The 23,836-nt window shown below is 36.6% G+C and overlaps 1 protein-coding gene across 1 annotated transcript in view; it reads right to left on the bottom strand.

Annotated features, from left to right (window-relative positions):
- The window catches only part of SV2C (synaptic vesicle glycoprotein 2C), a 72,809-nt gene continuing 48,973 nt past the window's right edge, over nt 1-23,836 (bottom strand). Inside the window, exons 5-13 of the mRNA XM_083354751.1 lie at nt 20,980-21,113; nt 20,360-20,449; nt 18,931-19,041; nt 17,179-17,267; nt 14,857-15,021; nt 13,412-13,545; nt 11,134-11,337; nt 9,973-10,132; nt 1-1,207 (exon numbers count right to left, since the gene is read on the bottom strand). Coding sequence (XP_083210877.1) covers nt 1,024-1,207; nt 9,973-10,132; nt 11,134-11,337; nt 13,412-13,545; nt 14,857-15,021; nt 17,179-17,267; nt 18,931-19,041; nt 20,360-20,449; nt 20,980-21,113 — 1,271 coding nt within the window. The 3' untranslated portion in view covers nt 1-1,023. The remainder of the gene's footprint in view (nt 1,208-9,972; nt 10,133-11,133; nt 11,338-13,411; nt 13,546-14,856; nt 15,022-17,178; nt 17,268-18,930; nt 19,042-20,359; nt 20,450-20,979; nt 21,114-23,836) is intronic.

The raw sequence follows: 23,836 nt of genomic DNA, 5'->3' as shown, positions 1-23,836 counted from the left end.
TGAATATAGGAAATTATGCTCAAGCATCATCATGTAGTTTAATCTAATTTGTCTCATGATATGTGTTAGATCAACTTTCCCTAGCTAGTCCATATTTATATGCAAATTAGGCTACAAACAGGAGTTCTGGAGACAGTTTTGTTAGATTAACATTTATTCCTAAGAAAGGCTGAATATTTATTTATATTAATCTACTTTTTAAAATATAGTATTAATCTTTGTGACTTCCAAAGCATATACATTAGAGGTGGGATATTCATAGAAGCCACTATGCCAGCTTCATCAAATGTTCTTTCAGCATGAAATAAAAGGGATGTAGCCCTACCCCTGAAAGCACAAGAGCCCAGGTCCCGCTGACCCTTTCTCCCATCTGTGGTGGCTGCGCAGTGCTCAGGCAGCCCCAATTGCTGTGGGGTGGCTCTGGAGGTCAGATTGGGGGCTGCCAAGCCACCCCACAGTGATGCACTGCCGGCCGGCCCTCCTTGCTACAGGGGTTATACACGTTTTTGTTTTAATAGCAACTGCCTTTAGAAATATCTCTATGCACTCATTAAACAAACTGAGGGGTAAGGTGACAATGGCCATTTGTTCTTTCCCTAATAGCTTATGTTCCCACCAGTTCCAGTCCATAATTTTCATCTTTCTCCTCTCTCAAAAATGTAATTTGGGCGTCTACATGCACACAGGTTCCTCCACGGTTTTTATCTGCAAAGGTCTGTGTGAGGGAACGACACATGTAGACTCCACTCATTGGAATTCCACAGGTGTGAACTTAAGAGGGTTGGACTGATGAGATGCACAATGCTGGGGCAAATGGCTCCACTGAGTTCACTCTTCATTCCCTTTTCTTGTGTGTCTCTTAATTTTTTGTTGCTGTGGTTTCATTTTGAGGGTAGAACTTCTCTATGCAATTACTTTTCTTGAACCAACAATCTGAAGCCTCCTCCCTTCTAGGCAAGAAATGACACTTAGAAACAGAGGAAAGCAAATAAATGGCTTTTTTTATCCACCACCCATTTCAAATTACATCAGTACTTGGTTTCTGGTGTCAGGGAGTCGAAGTCCTACCAAACCTCCACACACTAAAACTGTAGAAGCCAACAGAATAGGTATTGATTGCGCAATGACAACAAAAGAACCAAATATTAAGTTTCCAAGAACAGCTGCTGCTTTGCAGAGTGCATTTAAAAAGCCAAAGCCGGTTGCCCTGGAAGAGAGGAAAAGAAATTAGAATTAATATGCAGAAAGTACAGACACATATACTATAACGATTGGCGATATTATGTTGTCTGAACTTGACCTTGATTTTAAAAAAAGTTTTTTTATCTGTATAAAAATACATTTTTTTCTTTAAAAGATAGACAGAAGATAAAACACTAGTGAATTACTGGGCATGACTTTCCAGAATATTACATCACAACCCAAGATGACAGCCACAGTCACTTGTCCTTAATAAACAATTCTGAAACAGCATATTCTATGTATGAATGTAAACATATCAATTCACATGTTACTACAAATGCGTTTACTTCTGGAATAAAAGATCTCAGTTTTTTTAAATCAAAACAAAGGCAGTATACCATTCATCAGATGTTTACAAAAAGACCAAGAATGATGAATTGTAGAACAAAATATTAAAAGAGAAGAAATAAGATTAGGAAGAATAGCATGTTTTGCTGGTATCAAATAAGAAAGCTATGTTGATGCCTAGCAGGCTTCTATGAAGAAGGAATTCTACCAGTGCAGTGCCACTATTAGAAACATTTTGCCATTCTGGTGTCTAACAGTTCTAGTATTAGAAGAAGTGCTACTCAGTGATGCATGAAACTGCACTTGACTAATGAAGCTCAATCTTATTCTGTCTCCCGTTTTACTCAGAGAGTAGAAATGGAAGCAACAAGTAAAAGCCAGATGGATGACTTTGGGCCTCTCTCAGCCTAACTCACACAGAGAGACGTCATTGTGGTGAAAGTAGGAGGACTGGATATGTTCATCACCTTGAATTATTTATAAAAATAATAAAGGGAGGATATACATTTTTTTAAAAAATCAAATAACATTGTTTCATATTAAGATATGCAATGGCTCTTCAAAGTAAAGTATGAATGAGGCCTGACTAGTTAGCAATCTGCAATCCTCAAGGCTACTAGAACAAACAATTTTGCTTCCAAAGTTAAACACTCAATAGAGAACACACACAGCTAGAGAGAAGTTCCCAGTACGAGTCCGAACACTCGGAAGACAAAACCGCTGGTGACCGACCAAGATTGGAGCCTCAATAAAGTACAGTACATGTCTCAAAGGTAAGACTTTCTAACATTTGATTACCTTCTCTCAAAATCAATAGAAAACTTAAGGTTGCTGTGAAAAGTTGCATGTTTTGAGCCAGGTTATTCTTTAACTATTTTTTTTAATTTCCCCAATTCCACATCAAACACAATTCCTTTTTCTGGTTTCTCCAGCTTGTTTATCCTCTCTGTCCAGTAGGCTACCAAGACTGAGACAAATTACTTTTACCAGTTTTGAACAAATTGCTTGCAAAGATCTATAAATTTCAGCTGCTTCAGGGCCATGGGTTTTACACATGATCAGATAAATAATCTTATGAGAAACAGAAACTGCCTTTGGGAGACCCAACTAATAAGGTACTTTGTGAAGATGCTTATGAGACTGCATCCAAATCAGTTCTGTTTGTTCAGAGGTTTCTATATTATTTCATACTCTGAAAAACTAGTTTGAGATAATGGAGTAATGTATAGACCCTTGGGAAACAGAAACAAATATGTGCTCTTAACAAAACAGCAGCATTGTTTTATAAAAAGGTAAAGGTAAAGGTTCCCCCGCACATGTGTGCTAGTCGTTTCCAACTCTAGGGGCCGGTGCTCATCTCCGTTTCAAAGCTGAAGAGCCAGCGCTTGTCCGAGGATGTCTCCGTGGTCATGTGGCCGGCATGACTAGACGCCAAAGGCGCACGGAACGCTGTTACCTTCCCACCGTAGTGGTCCCTATTTTTCTACTTGCATTTTTACGTGCTTTCGAACTGCTAGGTTGGCAGAAGCTGGGACGAGTAACAGGCGCTCACTCTGTTACGCGGCACTCGGGATTTGACCCGCCAAACTGCCGACCTTCTGATCGACAAGCTCAGCGTCCTAACCCACTGAGCCACCGCGTCCCTTTTATTGTTTTATAGAGGTCCACAAAAAAGTCTGTGCGCTTAATTGCCAATGCAAATACAAGACAGTAAGGCAAATTTAAAAGCTAGAAGGCCTGTGCTTGAAGAGCTTGAAGTAATTGCATAGAGTAGGGGGGAGAGAATGCAGCTGGTTTGACACCCTTAAATACATGTTGACAAATACAGATGACATATTTAGTAGAACTAGTTTGGTTATTTGCATATCTGTGGGAAAAATATTTCTCCTTGTGATAATATGGCATAACCATGCATACAATTTAAATGATGTCCTTTTTGTCATTTTTTGGCTTATAAATTTTAGGTAGTCAAATATTTGCATTTTGCAAAAATAACACTTTATCTTTTTATAATTATGAAATCAAATAATTGGTTGACTGTGTAACTTTACACAATTTTCTTGACAATGGTATCTTTGGGGATTTAAATTCTCAATCTAATGTAAGGCCCTGGTATTCCATGATAATATCCCATGAAGAACTCCTAATAAAGCTAATAGGAATAGATTAAGATTTAAGATTACTAGCATAAGAAACTTTGTAGTTCTTTTTAATAGTTCCAGTGATCAATTTCATGCCATTGAGCATAGTACAAATCCATTGAGTGACCAGAAGAATATAGTTCAAAAACTCAAGTAAAATATTTGGAGACTTCTAAGTTGAACAGCCTCAATTCTAGGTTGCATCTACTCTAAATAAATACTTTAATTCTTGGATAGGGAACCACCTGCAAATTGCAAGGTGAAATAGGGGAGCTGGGAAACATTGTGGAAGAAATATAACAGGGGTTGAAGATCTCAAAGGTCCCTTCCAACTCTATTATTGTTAACCAACCTCCTTAAGGATAGCAATAAAACTACATGGACGCAATTACCAGGAATTGAGCTTTAATTGAGAGCATATTTGTGTACACTTAAAAGACAGATTTTTATAGTTGGTAACAACTTGTGTCTTGGAGGCTGACTGAGAAACTTGAAAAAAAATAAGCCCATGGGTTTATTTAATTATAAGGCATGTGATTTGATTCCCACAAAACCCAAAGTCAAACAATATCATGGCTTGTAACAATTTCAAAATCAGTCACTGGATCATAGGTTTTTGATAGAAACCACGATGTTGTCACATAGCCATGTATCACTGTGAGAATCAATCTTTATTTCAGGTTGATCTACATAAATACAGGTTGTCCTTGACTTACGACCACAGTTGAGCCCAAAATTTATGTTAAGACATTTGTTAAACGGGTTTTGCCCATTTTACAACCTTTCTAGCCATAGTTGTTAAGTGAATCATTGCAATTTTTAAGTTAGTATCATGGCTGAGTGGATCTGGCTTCCCCATTGACTTTGCTTGTCAGAAAGTTACAAAAGCTGTTTACATGATATTAGAACACTGCAACTATCATAAATATGAGCCAGATGCCAAGCATCCGAATTTTGATCACGTGACCATGGGGATGCTACAATGGTCGTAATTGTGAGAAATGGTCATAACTTTGAATGGTCACTAAATGAACTGTTGTAAGTTGATGACTACCTGTTCTGTACCAGCCTGCTACCGGCCTTGCAGAAAAGGCAACACCTTTACAGACGGCAAGAGGCTGGAATATGTCTGCCAAATTTATTACAAAAACAAACAAGACACGAACCAAGATACCGGAGCTTTGAAACACTATCTGAGTGGTTGCTTTCAGCAAACCAGCCCTCCCCACACAAGTCCTTTATAAAGAGTTCAGGGCGTGGCTTCTCTCTCCCTCCTTCCGAGAAGCCCCATTGCCTTCCTCTGTTTACTCCTACTTGACTGCCTCCTGCGTCGGGCGTCCTTGAACAGGGCCAGCTGTGGGTCATCTTCATCCACGCTGTCAGGCTCACACAGCTGGGTCTCCACCAGGTGGGAGGGGCCTGGCTGGGGGCTCTGCGGAGCCTCAAAGCCATCATCAGCAAGTTCTTCAACACCCCCCTCCTCCCCCTCATCTGAGTCATCCGACCCAACTGCCGAACCCACAGGCTGACCCTGAATCACAACACTACCTGTAACTTTTTTGAAAAGTGTCATTAGTGAAAAGATACCGATTCTATATTTTTACTTGTATTTTATAGCATGAAGAAAGGCTGTACCTGCTGGGTTTATATGAAAAAGGCTCTTACAGAGTGCAATTCTGAACAGAGATTGAAATAATAAAGATTATATTACGTACAAATCTTTCCTGAGATCATATCTGAAGCAAAATATAATAAGATATCCTACACAGAAAGACATCTAAGAAAGATTAGAAGTAGCAGTGGGCAGCTAACCAGGAGTAAATTACACAGTCTGCCTATCCAGGCAGGAAAAAATGTAATTACCATAATTCATTACGAAAAGGAGAGCAAAAATTACACTGAGGTGTGGTGTGAATAGTATTTCTAGTCTGTAGCCATGAAGATGGAAAATAAGGAAACCAGACAATTTCAAAGCTACAGTTTTATAAGTCTTCCAAGAAAATGGGAGAAGACATGAAATGTAACGAAGGAGAGCAAGTTTTCAATACATAATTAGCTAGTCTGACAAGATTTCATATGCAACTCACGAGAAATAACAATGTCAGGAATGTCTGTGGGATGCTTTTCTAGCGTGTGTCTCATGCAAGGATGCAATTTTTGAGGCTTTGATTTAATGAACACCTCACCCCACCACCCCACCCTAAAATAAAGACAACTGTGAGAACAGCAATATCCTAGTTGTGGGGGAGACGGGACAGGGGGATTTAACTGAATATTGTGAGGTTCATTCCACAGGGTGGCAGTAAAACCTGCTGTCCCAATGTCTGCCAAATTGTATGAAATCACATGTTTTCTGACAAAATCAAATAAGGGGTACAATAGTTCATAAATAGCTAACAAAGGAAAGCGTTCCTTAAAATAAAATTGTTTAGGCTGCAATTCAATAATCTTAAAGAAGCACCCAGAGCCACATAATTTTTAGTTGGATGTCTAAACTGGTACATTTCTTCTATAGTCCTTCAACACTGGATGAGGACAGGGCATGCTGGAAAATATTATGGATCCACAGGATCCCATAATTTCCCATTCTCTTACACTAAATTGGAAGTGATGGGCAAACATGTATTTGCTTTATTTATTTGTATATTGTTCTTCCTTTTGAGGAGGCCAGAATGTGGCATACAGAAAAAAAGTAACAATATCATAAAAAAATACCCCTATATTAAAACTAAGTATCAGTCTCCATATAGCTGGCAATCCCAAGAAGCAAGAACCATATGGATTTTTAAAAACACTACAGGTAGTCCTTGAATGTTGGACTAGGATGAAGGTGAAAATCATGAGAATCACTTCATTTACAAAACCTTGGGCAAAATCACAAAAGTTAGGGATATTACAATGACAAAAAAGAGTAGAACTAATTACTAAAGTAATTATCTTTAAAGAGATACTATATAGCTATGAAAACTAGACACTAAAAAGAAAAAGAATTACATACCTTCCAAATTATGATTTTAGAGACATTACCAAGGATCTAGTCAATAGTAGATCAAATAGAGACTAATGGAACTCCTGAGACAATGATCAGCACGCAAAACATCCTAGAATTTGTGTATGTTACTGAGCATAATATGAACTAGAAAAAATATTACTCTTGGCAAGGCTGACGTTGAAAAATGGAAAGGCTATAGATAAGATAGATAAATGAGATTAAAATGATTATTGGAGTGTCCTTTGAAGAACTGTGTTACTGTTGGGGACAGATCAAGATGGCAAGCAGTTGTCAAAGGCCACACTCAATAGCCCTTAACAAATAAAGCAGGTTTAATAACATTGTAGGAAGAAAACCATATTAGTCTGTATTGGCAAAAAAATCAGGAGTCTCCCAGTATCTTTTCCAATTAACAAGTTATATGAAAGAGCATAATTTTTTTTGAACTGCTGCTCAGTTCATCAGATACCTGGAGCAGGGGTCCCCAACCCCCAGTCCTTGGACCAGTACCAGGCCGCGGCATGCCAGCAGCCGGTCTGCACAAACAAACAAAGCCCCATCCACGAGATGCAGGCAGAACACAAAACCACGTCACCTCCGCGGAAAAACCTCTCCACAGAACCAGTCCCTGGTGCCTAAAAGGATGGGGGCCTCTGACCTAGAGTGAGTAGAGCAGTGTAGGATTTAAATTATGGTGAGTTGGAGGGAAAAATAAGAAGAAAAGGTGGGGAGGAGAAGGTAGAGAAAATAGTTTGGTTATGTAGATGCAAATTACATATGAGAAAGATTACAACTATCATATCAATTAACAATTGTAAGATGTTAATTATGTTATTACTAGAAAGATCATTACTTTAACTATTGTGATCTTTTTTGTCATGAAATATCCCTATGTTTTGTGATTTTTACTCAAGGTTTTTCTTGCCTTTTTACCATTGGATTAATTTCCTCTTTGTTTTCCTAGCACATTTATTTTATGGAAATAAGGTAAAATGCAAGAAAATAAAATTATCTATCATTTCATTGTTTTCCAATAGTGTTTTATTCATTATTCCTCAGGAGAATAATCAGGTATTCTGGCATACCCATTAGCTTTAATATATTCCCTATTCTACATTTACAGCCTTTGTCAGGGAAGCAAAATAAAATCCTGTAATATTCTTGCTCTATTATTCATCTTTGTTAGCTAATTTAATCTCAAATCCTTCTGCTTCTCTGCATTTATGGATCAATTTTTTTATAATTGCTGGAAAAAAATAGATACATAAAGAATTCATTCAATGATTCAATAATCTACACATGTGGTTACATTTCCTTTATTTTGGATAGGTATTTTTTTCATCCTCAAGACAATAGAGTTTTTTTTCATATTTGTAACAGAACTGTTAGCACTTTAACTTCTTTCTACAGATTTCAACATGCGAAATAGGCATTTCATCTGGACTTAATGTATTTCAGTTTGAATGACTATTATTTAGTGTCCCTTATATCTTACTTTCTAATGGAGTTGGTTCCTGATTATTCCAATATTCCATTTGTTAAGATTTTCATTAGTTTTTACATCCTTAACTCTGAACCTGATTTGTCTAACAGATGTCATCCATTATTTCTCTTAAGTAATCCTATGTTAGCTGTACATTTGAGGTTATTTTTCCTAAAAAAAAACACCAACTGACTTTCTTCTTATCATTCTTGTTTGAGTAATTTTTCATTTCACATTTTTACTTTGCAAAGTCTGCATTCAATTGTTAAGTTGACAAAGCTTTCATTCTTGGCATTTCTACATTCTATTATAATAGCTTGTTCTGAATGCCATTTGGATCTTTTCTTCTATGAACTTTTAGAAAATGTTTTCTAAAATGTTTCACACAATCTCTAGTTTATTTTTATAGCTATTTATATTCTATCTTGCATAAATTAAAAATACTGAAACTGAATTAAGGTTACTTTATGTTCTCCAAATCAGATCTTGCTGGAACATCCACCATTTTCTATTTTCTAAGTTTAACCTCAACAGAAGAAAATCTCTGTTTGCTAAGTTTAAAAAACCAGAGATTTACGATCTCTTCCAGTGTCATCTGGAAGTGCCTGGCTGATTGTACTTTACTTCTTCATCAGGTGATACCGTACTCCTACCTTACCACAAAATTTCTTGTAATGTCTCTAATCATATATAAAAAAGTTTCTCATGTGTTTTTCTTGTTATCTTGCATATTCTTAATTGATGCCTTTATTTTCTATTAGCAATAATTTACACAAATTCACTAACATTGATTTGTATGCCTTTTTTTCCTCTGAAGATAGACTATGGTAAGACAACTAGTGGTGCTTTGAAAAGTAGAAGTTATTATTGTCTTGGATACATAAATACCTCTCAAGATATTTTATACTCTCTCTCTCTCTCTCTCTCTCTCTCTCTCTCTCTCTCCTTTGAAATAGAAGATCATGCTAGACTTTCCAGAAAATGCTTCTTTGATTAAAAAAATAACTGAAGGAACTTTTTGAATATACTTTTAAGTGGTTTTGCTCTGGTTACTATTATGTTAATATTTTTTTTTAAAAAAATGCCTTCAAAGAACTTGTGCTACAGCTTATGCCACAGGTCTGCAACCCGCGGCTCCGGAGCTGCATGCGGCTCTTTCAGCCGTCTCCTGTGGCTCCCAGTCCTCTGCCATGTGCAGTCCAAAAAAAAAAAAAGTGGGACTAAAAAAGTTCAACCAATCAATTCAAATATGCAGGGTAGGTGCATATTTCGCCTTGGCTCCCACTCTTCAGTCAAACCCTGTTCTGTGCATGTATGCGCATGTGCACACATTTTTTATGGCTCCCAGTTTTTCCTTTTGTGAGGGAACTGGTTCCGAGTGTCTCTTTCACTGTTTCAGGTTGCTGACCCCTGGCTTATGCGTTAATTTTGGTAGTGGAATGAAATATAATAAAAATATAGTGACATATAACCATTTTGGATTTATAAATTAAAATTAAAAAATACTGATAGTCCAAAAGCAAAACAAATTGATGAGGTTAGTGCAGACTATCAGCATAGCTGAATGTATTGTTTCTAATACAACTCAAGATTAGTAGAAACACTCAGAACATAGCCATCCAGTTCAATTTTGAAGTCAGACAGAAGATAAATAATATAGTCCTAATACAGATCAGTAGAAGTCTCTTTGCTTTATTGTTCACAATTATAAAAACAGTCTTTTTCCTATTTTTTTTCACCTTTTAAGTACATATCTTAGAAATGTCCAGTTGACTTATTTAACTTTTGAAAAGAAGGCAAAGCATGACAAGAATATAGAACTATACCTTCTATCTGTAGGATACAACTCCACAGTAATGACATCAAGAGAATTCCATGCTGAGATAGTAAGGCCATTGTATAGACACAGCATGCCTATCATCATGGATCCACTTGTACCAAACCATAGGAGAAAGCAGCTAATTCCCGAAAGTATCATAGAACCACCTGTATGGAAACCGAATGTCAATAATTACTATTGCTTCTGACAAAGGCTTTACAAAACAATTACTATAATGTTGTCAACATGAGTAGTAACTTAAGCAAAGTCATAAAGTAGCTAAGAACCTGTGATGATCAAAGACTTTTAGTAGCACTGGATGTGGGCACTGACAGAGGTGACAGAATAATAGTCTAAGCGTCATGTCCTGAAGGCTCTCCACTATTCAGGAAGAAAGAACAGCTTAAAAGGGAATTAAGAAGGCTGAAAGTCCTTACAAGAACTCAATTGGATTTGGAAATTCATGGTGGCAAGTTCCTTAGTTTCAAGACTTCTCTAAAACTTGCTTCTGGCTACTATTTCTCTATGTTAACATTTCTGAACTATGAGCAACTTTATGCTTTCTTATCACGTTTGAAAACCTTGATTCAGAAACGTTCCCCTCCAAGGGTCAGCACTGCCACAAAAAAAAACCTTCCTTTTGCACATGATTACCACATGATAAAATGATAAAGCATAAAATTTCAGCTGTTATGATCTCTTGAGTTGGGGGGAAAGGGAGAGTTTATAGCAGGAGTCTGTGAGTTTGATAAGAAAAATGATTTATTTATTTATTTTGCTTTCTGTCACAGAAAAACCTGAAACGCTTTGTTAAATGGGAGCCAAACTTTGGGGTATTTTCTTTTTTTTTATTTCTCCTTTTATAGGCAGTGTGGCTAAGAGGCTATCATTTTGGGAGAAAATAGGATTAGGGAGGTTTAAGGACTGAAATGCTGCATTAAGCCTCTCACAAATTCATTCTTCCTTAAAATACAGAATCATTGCCCCATCTACTTCTTCTATGTATCTGAGAGTGCACTGAAAACTAGCCGGGAGGGGGGAAACAACTTACTATCTCTATATATACATCCCTCATCCCCTGCTTGATTATTTGTAAATCTTAAAGTGAAAAGGAGAAAATAAGAATGTTTAAATTTAAAAAAAAACAATTTCAAAGTGAAGCTCCTACCCAACATTGTTAAACGTCCAATCCGATCCATCAGAAGAGCTGAGACAATATTTCCTGGTAATACTGCTAAAGTCCCCAGGAAATTGACAAAATAAATCCAGTAGGCACTGTAATCGTCATCAAATGAAATTTGACATCCGGTCTTATTGTGAAAGAACGTACAATTTCTAAATTCACTGCCAGGGTATTTATATGGCTCAAGATCTGTGGAAATAGAAGAAATTTGTGAAAGGTGTAATATATTTCAAACACAGGTTCTTTTACTTATTGCCTAAAAAGGCCAGCATTAATATTGTATTCAGTATAACATTCCAGTATATTAATATTGTAGTATGTTAATATTTTAATGATGTTCTTTTAGTTTTGTATTATTGAGTTTGCTAACCTAGTTATGCCTATTCCTCAGCAGGACATAAATATGTTCTACTAAAATTACTTTTTATGTGTGTTTATTTTTTTAATATGTTTTTGTTGTTGTCAGGTGAAAAGACTAAAAAAATAAATTAACCAGAGTTTTATAAATAAGATAACATACTTCTGTTAAGCCAAATGCAGCTTTAAAAAAAAAGTTTATTAATTGCTTTAAAAAGAAAAACAAGGACCAAACCAACAAGGAAAAAAAAAGAATAATTGGTACAGAAACATAATAGCAGAAGTGGACAAAGGAGTGACAAATTGTAGAGTTAGTGATAAACGTATCATTGATCAGAAAAATCGTTAAATTACTGTAAGTACGTTAAATTGTTTTAATAATGCAAGAAAGAATTTGCCAAAATATCTGCTATTTATTGTTTAAAAATACAAAAAGAGGGGGGGATCACATTATATGTGACTGGTGCACACACGTTGAGGCAGGCTGAGGTGGTTTGGGAGGCCCAGGGCAGGCTGTACATAAGTTGGGGAAGGCAGCAAAGGACTGGGAGGGCTAGCGGAGGTAATGCTTGGGCAGAGGATGCTGCTGGCAGGTGTGACTTGCCGGAGTGACTTGCGACTTTTCTTGTTGGTTTCCCCATTGAATTCGCTTCTGGGAAGCCAGCAGGAAAGATCGCAAATGGTAATCATGTGATCAAAGCTCCCAGATTCCAAACATTGACTGGAGGATACTGCTATAGCTGGAATTTCAGGTACCAATTGTATGTCCATTTTTTTTTCCAGCAATGCTGTAACTCAGACATGTCAAACACAAGGCCCGGGGGCCGGATGCGGCCCACGAAGTGGTTTCATGTGGCCCGCAAAGCCATCCTGGAAACAGTGAGGGAACGGCCCCCACTGCCATGGCCCTGGCCCAGAGACCCTCCTTGGCCCTGGTCCAGAGACCCTCAGATCTGTCCCACTTCTGCCCAGGCCTCCATAGGCACCCTTGATGCGAACGACATAGAGCTGGCCATGCCCACCCAGTAGGCCATACCCAGTTTAGCCATGCCCACCCAGTAGGCTATGCCCACCCTGGCCATACCCACCCAGCCCCGAGGGCAACCGCAATGCTGATGCGGCCCTCAATGAAATTGAGTTTGACACCCCTGCTGTAACTAAATAATTGCTGAATGAATGCATGTAAACTGAGGACTACCTATATTCTCCTTGTAACTCTAGTACAATTGCTAATCAGAAACGCTAGGTGAAGGGCAAAATGACAGGATATGCATACATCTGAGCTATTAAAATATTTTAGTTTAAAATGTGAAAAAACACCCATAACGCTTCTCTCCCCGAAACACAGATGTAGTTCTTGGCAGTGGGATTAGTCTCAATCAAAAACACCTAGAAAAATGAATAAACCTGGATCAGAAAACACTCTTAGTTCTTTCTCGAGGTGATGTTAAGCACAGTATGTTCCCCCCAATCATCTACCCCCCCCCCCTCCCGCACCTCCAAGATTTCATGTGGACGTTGACTTCATTTTGCCTTTGGAATCCTGAAGGGTCCCTCTCAGTGGCTGCCTAAAAAAGTTTAAATGATAGTTGGCCCAGCTGAACTTTCTCATATTCCAGCATAGAATCTCAGCTACTTCCCAATCACCCTGCCAAAAGATGACGTAATTATTCATGGAGCCAAATATTCCCATTCTTTCTTCTTTAAATTGGTAAAAAAAATGTTAGTTACTTCCGACAACATCGGATAATAAGCTCAGCCAGAAATTCAGCTCTTGACATCCCTATAGTTGGTAAGAACACAAGTTTAAAAAGTGTTCAGCTTAACTTTTCTTCTCTGTTGAAATAACTACCACACAGTTAAAGGATTTGGGGAACAAAAGAATGTGGGTTTTTTCCCAACGTACCTGAATTGAAGAAAACAGTCTCTATAAAAATGCAGTTTCTAAAATATGTATTCAGTGTAGTAACATCCTCAAAGTAACAGTTCTTAAAAATGGAGTCTTGAAAAGTAACTGCTTTGAATGTCATCATTGTGAACCTGAGTAAAAGAAAGAATTTGCTGTACTGATTTAAAGCATGGTGGATAGCAAGAGGTCTAACTGGAAGCATTTTTTCAAATGATTGAATAATAGTATGGCTAAATAAAGATCACCTTCTGAAGGTTCAGTCTTTTGTAGTAATATGTTCAAATTCCCCATGCTCAAACTGTGAGTGGTTTGGAGGACAGGAAATAGAAGAGCTCACATTCTTAACTGAATCAGACTAGAGCAGAGCAGAACAGAACAGAATAGAGCTGGAAGTGACCTTGGAGGTCTTCTGGTCTAGCCCCCTGCTCAAGCAGGAGAAGAACCTACACCAGGCATGTCAAACACAAGGCCTGGGGGCCGGATCCAGCCCGCGAAGTGGCTTCATGTGGTCCGCGAAGCCATCCTGGAAACAGTGAGGGAACAGCCCCCACTGCCTTGGCCCAGAGACCCTCCTTCTGCCAGAGACCCTCAGATCTGTCCCACTCCTGCCCAGGCCCCCATAGGCACCCTTGATGCGAACGATGTAGAGCTGGCCACGCCCACCCAGTAGGCCACGCCCACCCGGCCCCTTGAGGACAACCGCAATGCTGATGCGGCCCTCAGTGAAATTGAGTTTGACACCCCTGACCTACACCATTTCAGACAAGTGACTGTCTAGTCTCTTAAAAACCACCAGTGATGGAGTGCCCATGATTTCTGAAGGCAAGCTGTTCCACTGGTTAATTGTCCACTGTTAATTGTTAGGAAGTTTCTCCTTAATTCCAGGTTACTTCTCTCTTTAGTCAGTTTCTCTGCCCTCTGGTGCTTTGGAGAATAGTTTGACACCCTCTTCTTTGTGGCAGCCCCTCAAATACTGGAATACTGCTATCATGTCACCCCTGTTTCTTCTTTTCTTTAGACTATGGTTATCATCAGCTAAGTTTACTCCAAAATATGATTTGAAACAATTCTTGGTAGTATTTACTGATCAGAGAGTTAGAGCTAGCTATGATTATGAAAAGGGTGAGCTAAATAAAAAAAAGCAGAACATTAACCTATATTAAAACCCATCTCTCCAAAAGAAAAAAGAAAATGAAACATAAAATGGAACACTGGTATGAGATACCAGGTGATCCTGAACTGGGCTGTTGGGCAACACGCAAATCATAATGTCTTTTCATTTGAACCTCTCTCAAATTGGTTGTGGTCAAATATAAAATATGATAATTCAGTCAAGGTCTTTTAGTACTAAGGAAAGAGGTCTTTGTAAGTTGAACTCATTAAAGGAAAGGCAGAATGCACACTCAGCAAATCATTTTAGAAATAGATTTATTTTTCTCAACCTGTCATTGATGAATGTCCCATTAAAATGGATCTGATTTTCCAGAGTAAAGTTGAAATCAAAGTCCACGATCCTCTTATTGCTAAAATTCCTCCCTCTTCTGGCATATTCATCTGCTTGTAGATTTTTAATGACATCTGGAAACCAGACAGACAATCCATAGTACCTATAAAAGCAATTTATGTAATTTCAGCATTCAAGAGAAATACATGACACAACAATGAATTATAATGCAGCGTTGTGTTCAATATATACTGATGAAAAAAGTATTTTACAATGTTCCAACTGCATACAGATATAACAAGAACATGCATAGCTTTCCCGGATTTCTAAATTCCCCCTCGCTGCAAAAATTATAGTACGATATGGTGTTGCTATGTACATCTAAAATGAACATTATTTATTGTGTCATATGTGCTAATCTTAACTATGATTAGTGAAAATAAGCTAATTGCATAAACTTATAGAAAAATGAAGGTGAAGTCATGACTAGATATAGAACGCAGCATGAGGGGTGAGAGGTGGGAATAAGAAGAGAAAGACAATGCCAACAAGCTCTAAAACAGAACTTATGCATGTAGATTATGCTAAGGGTCTCATACTTGAAATTTTTAATATGGTTTAAGAAAAAAGAAACAAAAATTAGCAATGCTGAATCCTTAAAATAAGTAGAAATTGGAGATCATACATTTAGAGGAAAAGGGACAATATGTCCAATTTCTTTTTTGTTTTTGTCCCCAGCTTGTATTACTATAAGTAGCTTGCAATTATTATTTTGTAATTTTAGTAATTGGCACATGCAAAGCATTTTAAAACAGGTTTTCGAAGTGCATTGATTGAAAGGACTTTCATTGCTTTGTTGTTTCTGAGAGGAGTAAGAGTAGCATATTTGTAGATTTGTAGTATTTAATCATTGTCTTCTGACTGAAAGTCACACATAAAACTGTACCAGGATTGTTCAACCAAAAACCTATTCTAATTTAGTCAATTTCCCACAAATACTCTTGAGGATCTGGTAAATAGTATTATTTCTGATCCTGTAAATGACCTAGAGCCTCAACACTAGTAGACATTCCCTTAATCTTCCATGGATGTCTCATCTCCTTTCAAAGTCACTTTATGTCTTCACTATGTTCTAAGAAAACAAATGGCATAGATTCTGAAAGAAGAAGGTGTTTTCCATTTGCTCACAGGAAGCATACTTTTATAGGTCTCTATCATGTTTCCCCTTTCTCTGCTTTTTAAAAAAACAATCTCTGTATTATTTCTTTCTGACAGGAGATAGTTTTAGCTGTTCTGATCATTTTGGTTGTCCTTTTCTGAACTTTTCCAGTCCTACCAATTTACCTGATTTTTCTAGAAATATTTATAGAGTTGCATTTTGTATTGAAATTGTGAGTGTACAATATATTTGCTATAATTATTTTCAATTTTAGAATCATGTGGATAGGGAAAAAGCCATTAATCTAAGCAATCACCTTTTAATGAGTTGTTAAATTGTTTTTAACAACCATTTTTCAAATATATTTTACAGAACAACCATGTGTAAGAGCTATTATTCAGTTAATGCAAGTGGTTAAAAAGTAGACCTAAAAAATAGAGAACATTTATAAAATGGTGTTGACTGGACTGGAGACTGGAAAAAAGAGTACGTGTTGGTTTATGTTTAAATATTAAGTCAGTGCAGAGGGGTTTTTTAAATAAAAATGTTTGTATCAATATAAAAAATTAAAGAATGAAAAAATAGCAGTTTAAAAAATTTATAAAAGAATAAAAAGTTTATTGTTTTACGTATCCATGTCACTGACTGGAAAGGTAACAGTAAAGGAATGCAAAGATACAGATCCTTTGGAAATAGCCCAATCACTAGCAGTATTACTGCATATATTAAATTGTACCTCTTAAAAAAAAGAAGAGTATTTCTATTGTATGCCGTGTTTAAATGTAATTTTATGCTTTTCAAAGACTTATTTTCTTCAATTTCAAAAAAGATTTGGAGTAATCCAAGATGACAATAATTTGATAATATAATACACTAGTATTGTGGAAATTGAATGAAACTAGCATGGCTACTTCACAGGAAATATATAATGGGAGAGGTCTCTAGGTTAGAAAATAATAAAGAAAAATCCTACTAACTGGCATATGGCAATTCAGCATGTTTAACTTGTTTGAATCTTTCTTCACAGAGTGAATGTAGTACATCCATCCAGTCTATTGCACCACGCGTGGATGAGTATGAATTTGCAACAAAGTTAATGTAATACAATTACAAAATTACAAATTACAATTACAAAATTTATATATTTCTTATCAACCTTACCCAAAAGAAAGAGTAAACCATACTACTGCAAGCTTAATTGTATTGTCCTTGACTGGATATGTAAAACACCTCTTAAACGTTAACCAAATCTGTGAGGAAATAATAAAAACTGGATTTGTTTCTAAAATTTCATTTAAACCTAAATGGAAAAATGCAAGCAAACTTTAGAATAAGCATCACAGAAAGTTAAACAGGTCGCATTGCTTCAGGATCCTGAAGAAAATGCTACTATGCCATCAATAGGCATAGGGGTCTAACATCTTTCACCTGAAACTTGAGTACTGGAGATTACAGATTTCCCAGCCTGCATAAAAGTAGAAGCAGGCCATCACATATGGGTGTCGTTTTTTCACTAGGGACCTCTATCATCTTTACCTACTCAAAGTATCCACATTATTGTTATTTTGATAGAGGACTCTAGATGATGCTTTTAATTATCAATGCAGACATTATTTTACTTTTAGTTTAGTTTTCTGAATTAAGCTTTAGAAGTCAAGCCCCAGGAATGCAACTGTACCACACCAATTATGGTCCACCAATGTAATGTACAAGGGCTATATATATTATGTAAACTTTGGCAAATTTAAGAATGCCTTGGACAAAAGAAACCAACTTTTCCCTCGAAAGTTCAGTATACTCCATTTTGGTGGCTTTATTCTGTAGGTACAATAACTGGACAAAGAAAATTTCTGAAATTATACAATGCTTTAGCATTAATAAAAAAATGACCAGACCAAATATATTGAGTTATCTTTATCAAAAAAAGTATATCTCCTCGAATTTAGTCCCAAAATCTCCACAGTATTATTATTTATAAATATTAAAAGGAAAGAAACAAAAAGGAAAAGGGAAAAGAACTACTAAAGAGTAAAGATAAGTGTTTGAGCTCTCACTCCCCCCCTTTTTTGTACACCAGATGATTGATAGCATTTATAAACTTTAGAAACCATAGCCTGCGTTTCTATTTGCCTTGTTGCATGATGTATATAGTATATATGGAAGCCATTCTTGCCAAATTTAGTTAGCATGCACGCAGTGGCTCAGTGGATTAGGACGCTGAGCTTGTCGATCAGAAGGTCGGCAGTTTGGCAGGTCAAATCCCGAGTGCCGCGTAGCAGAGTGAGCGCCTGTTACTTGTCCCAGCTTTTGCCAACCTAGCAGTTCGAAAGCACGTAAAAAATGCAAGTAGAAAAAAAGGGACCACTACGGTGGGAAGGTAACAGCGTTCTGTGCGCCTTTGACATCTAGTCATGCCGGCCACATGACCACGGAGACGTCCTCGGACAAGCGCTGGCTCTTCGGCTTTGAAACGGAGATGAGCACTGGCCCCTAGAGTCGGAAATGACTAGCACACCTTTACCTTTACCTTAATGAAACGGACATGGGTGAACCCACTGCAACCTTTTTCTTTATGGATTATTGAATGATTCTGACAAGCCATTATCTCTCAGCCTAATCTATTTCACAAAAATTAACTGAGAACATATCACCAACTTTTGGGAGAAGGGGAAGGATAAAGCAATACAATAAATAAGGTGCCACTATCTGGAAAATCTCTAAAGAAATGTGGAATCACAGAATATTTAATTTGGGGGAAAATTAAAAGCATAAGAAGTTGTTTTAATCTATTTTACTAACTTTAACGCTGACTCATTTAAGCATGATAATAATGGTAAATGTTTAATTTCTCTACATTCTCTAGGCCGGTTTGCATTTAAATATAAATAATATTATAGAGACTGTGTTACTTACACTATCCAGTTCTGTGCGCACTCTGACATAGCATCTCTTATACCAGGTGCCTGTGTCACTTGCTATTTCTATAAGCTCATCTATCTGTTTTGGTGTTTTGATCCTATTAACCTATGGAGAACACAAGAAGAGAGTTTTATTCTCTACTTGAGAAACAAAAACATTTGACAGTTGAAGAAAGTTAACAGCCTTATTTAAAAGGGGATAAACAGCTTCAAGTTGTATGTTTATAAATTAAAACATCTAACCTTGGCTAGTTCCCATCTCTTGAGAAAGAAAGAGAAGTACGATTTGCATGGAAGGTCAACTGAACAGGAGAATATGAAAGTGCAGGTTCTTCAGAAACGGATATTTTGCGGTATTATTAGAGCAATCGGCTTATCTGTAGAGCTTTTAAAAACTATAAAAATGGTTGGTTGCAGCTCTTTAAAAACATATTTTTAATGAATGAAGGAAATAAATTCATATGAGAATATCAGTTTTTAATTTTGTTATGATTTTTGTATAATATCCTTCAAAAATGAGATAGCCAATATGAAAAATAAGCAACTACACAGTCCCTATTAAATATAACAATACATTAAAAAAGAACATTTTTAGGCATTTATTATTGGGAAAATTCCAGCCAGGCAGGGAGAAGAGGTCAGGTGGGGAACTAGCCTTGAGTCTTTCCACAGCCAGAAGAGACATAAAGCTGACCCCCTTTAAGTTTCATGGAATCTTATCTGTTGTTCCCAAGGGAAGGCAAGCAGTCTGGAAGTTTCCTGTACATTAGGTAGAACAAAATAAAATAATCAACTCGAACCTTTCATATGTGGATCTGGCTACTTGTGCCTGACAGTCGTTAACTTATGATAACAACTGGGACCAGAATTTCCACTACTAAGCGATGAGGTCATAAAGTGCAATTCACATGACCACATGACTTAGTGACAGCAATTCTGGCAGTCCAGGTTGCGATGCATGAGTTGCTAAGCCAAAAGCAGAGGGAGATCCAGATAAGGAGTGCAGGGCTGCTGCAGAGTGGTGGGGGAGGCCCAGTGCAGGTTATGTGTGAGTTGAGGAAGGGGGGGTGTTGCAGTGTGGTACGAATTCAGGGAGGCTGGGATAAAAAGGTGCAGGGTACATGCGTATTTGTGTGTGAGCATAGAGAAACTGGGAAAAGAATACGCTGCAGCCCCGGGGCTGCAAGAATTAAGAATTATAGCCAGATAATTTTATCAAGGCTATCTGGACCCCAGTAACAACTGGATCAAGAAATGTCCTTAAACAAAAATATATCTTCAAGATCTATGTGAATAATCACTGTAGATACTCTTCATGGTATTATTTTCTTCAAAAAGAATATATGGTTTCTATTGATAAATTTTCCAACCTAAATTACAACTAATTTTCCACTAGTGAGGTATACTTGTATAAAAATACGCACTGTGAAAACTTTTTCAGGTTGGCCACGAGCTCGCATATTTGTATCATGAATTTGTTTGAGAATCATCCAAGCTTCATCATGTTTTCCAGTCTAAGGACATGAAAACATTTAAAAATTTCAGGAACAATTATGAAAATGCAAGTTGTTGATAAAGCAATCTGTATTTACTCTTTCCACACTCAAAATACATCTGCATTTAAAGAAATATTTTGGCATATTTTTCTATCTCACTCAGTGGCATATTGTGGAATATATTTGGCATCTACAGTAATAGTCTTAAATCACCTCAGTTATTGTAATATTATAAAGTAATATTTATAGTGAACATTGCTTCATAATATGTTTAGATCTTCAGCAATACATTCATTTTTTTCAGGACAGTTCACCAAATAAGATTAGAATAAAATTTCATGATAACAAAAGCAGCCATAAATTTCTTTTATTAAATCTGTCAAAGAGAAAGAGACAAATAACATTTTCCAGAGAGAGAACTTCAAAGATGTCCAGTCCCCACTGAAAATGCTTGGCCTGATTTTTTTTTTGTTATTTAAATAATTGATCTGAGGTTGATATTAAGACCCAGGTAAGCTCAACATTTTGAAGAAATGTAAATATTTTACCTCAAGCAAGAACCTTGGACTTTCTGGCATGAAAGTTAGTGCCACCACAGCAGAAACACAAGGTAGGGCACACATTATAACAAACACTCGCCAACTGTGGAACTGATAGGCGGATCCCATGCTGAAACTCCATCCTGAAAAAAGAGAAAAAGACACTGTATTATAAATGCAACATATTTTGAAAGAATGGCATCATGGCTTATAAACCCAGATAATTTCTGAGAGCAGGACAAAAGTTCTGCCTATTCCAGAGAATATGCACTTTGAAAATTCTTGTTTCTTCTTTCAAAAGTCAAATGCCACAGTAAAACCAATGTCACATTCTGTGATTAAAATGTCACTACTTTATCCAGAGCTGTGAGTATGAAAAGTCTTATTGATACAACTTAGTGTATTGCCTATAATTAGTGACAGCTGCTGAGAATTCAATGAAATGACTATTTCTCCTTGGTAATCCCCCATTACTTCTGGCATTAGCTATCTCTTTTGCTAGTACTTCAAGAAGAAAGCCACAAAATTCCACTCCTGTGGCTGTACTACAGGCCGTTACTGCCACCATGTCCAAAGGTAGTATCTATTACTTTAACAAGATTTTGTTCTGATAATTTCTTAGCATTACCTCTCTCTCCTTCCTTCCTTCCTTCCTTCCTTCCTTCCTTCCTTCCTTCCTTCCTTCCTTGTAGTCATTTATTATCACTTAAGTAAAAGCAATAGCATTCATATGACCCAGAGTTTATTGTGATCAATACGTTTTGGGGAATCTATTAATTACTTCTGTCAGTTGAGACAAAAAACATTTTATTCTTTCCCCCATGGTTCTTTTTAAAAAATCTAAACCATGCAGGATATATTAATGTGTACCTGCTCTTTAGTTACTTAGAAAAGAAAGTTATTTCTTATCTCTGGCAGTTATCTAATTTAGCTATAAATTTCTAATTTAAGTCTGCACTAAAAAGATTATAAAATTATCACTCAATTTTCAGTGATCATATTAATTATGAAGAGATCATTGTAAAAAGGAACTGCCTTTTCATTATTTGTATATAGACCAAGTATTTATTTTGTACAGATCTGCAATAGCTTTTTCCTTTGCATTACATGTATTAAATATCTTCAATAAGATTCAGAACCAGCTAATACATTAGGTTTATTTTACCCTTTGCATATCTACATCTAGGATCCAACACATTTAACTACACAATATAAGAAATTACATCTTCTCTTATAATATATATCTATACTATTACCTTTCTACAAAAAAGATCTAAAATATAATTACCAAAACCCAACTAACCAGCAAGGAATAAAATTTTGCCTTCTTGAAAATTTGGATCCTTTACTTTTTAATAGTTCAACAGAGTAACAAACTAATCTATTTTTAAAATAAATATAATTTTATTTATTTTAATGTAGAAACATACAATTGTCTATAGCTTTATACAAGTGATTATACTATTATATGTCATTTTGTTTTTTGAAGAGGCCAAGATTTGTTGCAAATGAAGAATGAGATTTCAGATATTCCTTTCCAGAACTAAATTTAAAAAGTCATTTGGAATAGATTTATCTGCACTGCTGCCAAATGGAGGTGTGGTCTTGGTTTCCATCTGCCATTCCTTCTTTGTAACCTTACAGGAAGATATATAGTGTTCTTTTTCTGATTCATTCAGACAGCAATGCAGTTCTGCAAAGTTAAACTTCACCCTTGCTCTCTGCAAATGCTGCATTCAAAAGTCATTAATCTTGAAAGCAGCAGCAAATTCCAAGGGGTGAGGCGGGTTGTTAAAACAATAGGCCCAAGTGCATGTTGGGAACAGTTTTCTGGGGCTGTGGCATAAAATAAAACCTTCAGCTTTTTTTCAATCTCTGCAGCAGCTTCACATTAAATATCACCTTCTCACTCTACTGATTACAAGAAAGACCAAATAAATCATTCAAGTTGCACTGACAGACTACAGGATGACATTAGCATAAGAGAGATCAATGATAAAACACATAAGCATCCTATTCAAACAGAACCCATTATAGCCAAGAAAGGCTGCCTTGCTTTTACCAAAAACAATAAAATGTGCATTTTTAATTTCTAACCTCTTTTCAGAATAAACCAACTCTAAAATAGTTTTTGTGTGTTGGGAGGACAAGGGAAGTGTTTTTTATTTTCTGTTTTGCAGCAAAAAGATGGCTTCTAGAATATTTTCCATAAATGTATATTTTTGAGAGCTATATCAGAATATATCATGCAGTTAGGCTGAATTCAACACTTTCAAAGTAAAGAAGGTCTTTGTGAAAGCCTCAAAGAGAGGCTTTGGGAGACGGTAAAAGATGTCAAGATGGAAGGCATGACCACACACGTTCGTTCCCTTTTTATATTTCATGATGCATATAAAGAGGGCAGACTTTGATCATGCAGTCACAACTGCCATTTTAATGGTTTTTTTTATGCCCCTTTCCCTCAGTATTTTTTCCTGAAAAATCACCAACCACATAAAAAAAAACAATGAAAAAGCCACTCATTTGAGTTTGGATTAAGACCTGAGACATTGCAACCACCATAAACATACATCAGTTGCCAAGCAATCAAACTCCGATCATATGGAAATGCTGCAATGTTTGTTAAGTGTGAAAAAAGTCATGCCACTTTTTTCAGTGCTGCTGTAACTTTGAATGGTCACTAAATGAATGGTTGTAAGTCAAGGACTACCTGTATAAAAGAAAGTCAGGGAATACAAAGGGATGTATTGATTGGATATTAAAGGAATTTATTAGCTGGCTTTCTCCTTGGGAAAAATGTTATGGTCCCTGAGATAATGTTTCTCAGACTCCCTTCTCATTCCAATTTCAGAACCTGAACCTCAGA

The sequence above is a fragment of the Vipera ursinii genome (genome assembly GCF_947247035.1).
Source record: "Vipera ursinii genome assembly, chromosome: 2".
Taxonomy (NCBI): domain Eukaryota; kingdom Metazoa; phylum Chordata; class Lepidosauria; order Squamata; family Viperidae; genus Vipera; species Vipera ursinii.
The sequence above is the reverse complement of the archived record's forward strand: the minus strand, read 5'-3'. Positions and strand labels throughout refer to the sequence as shown.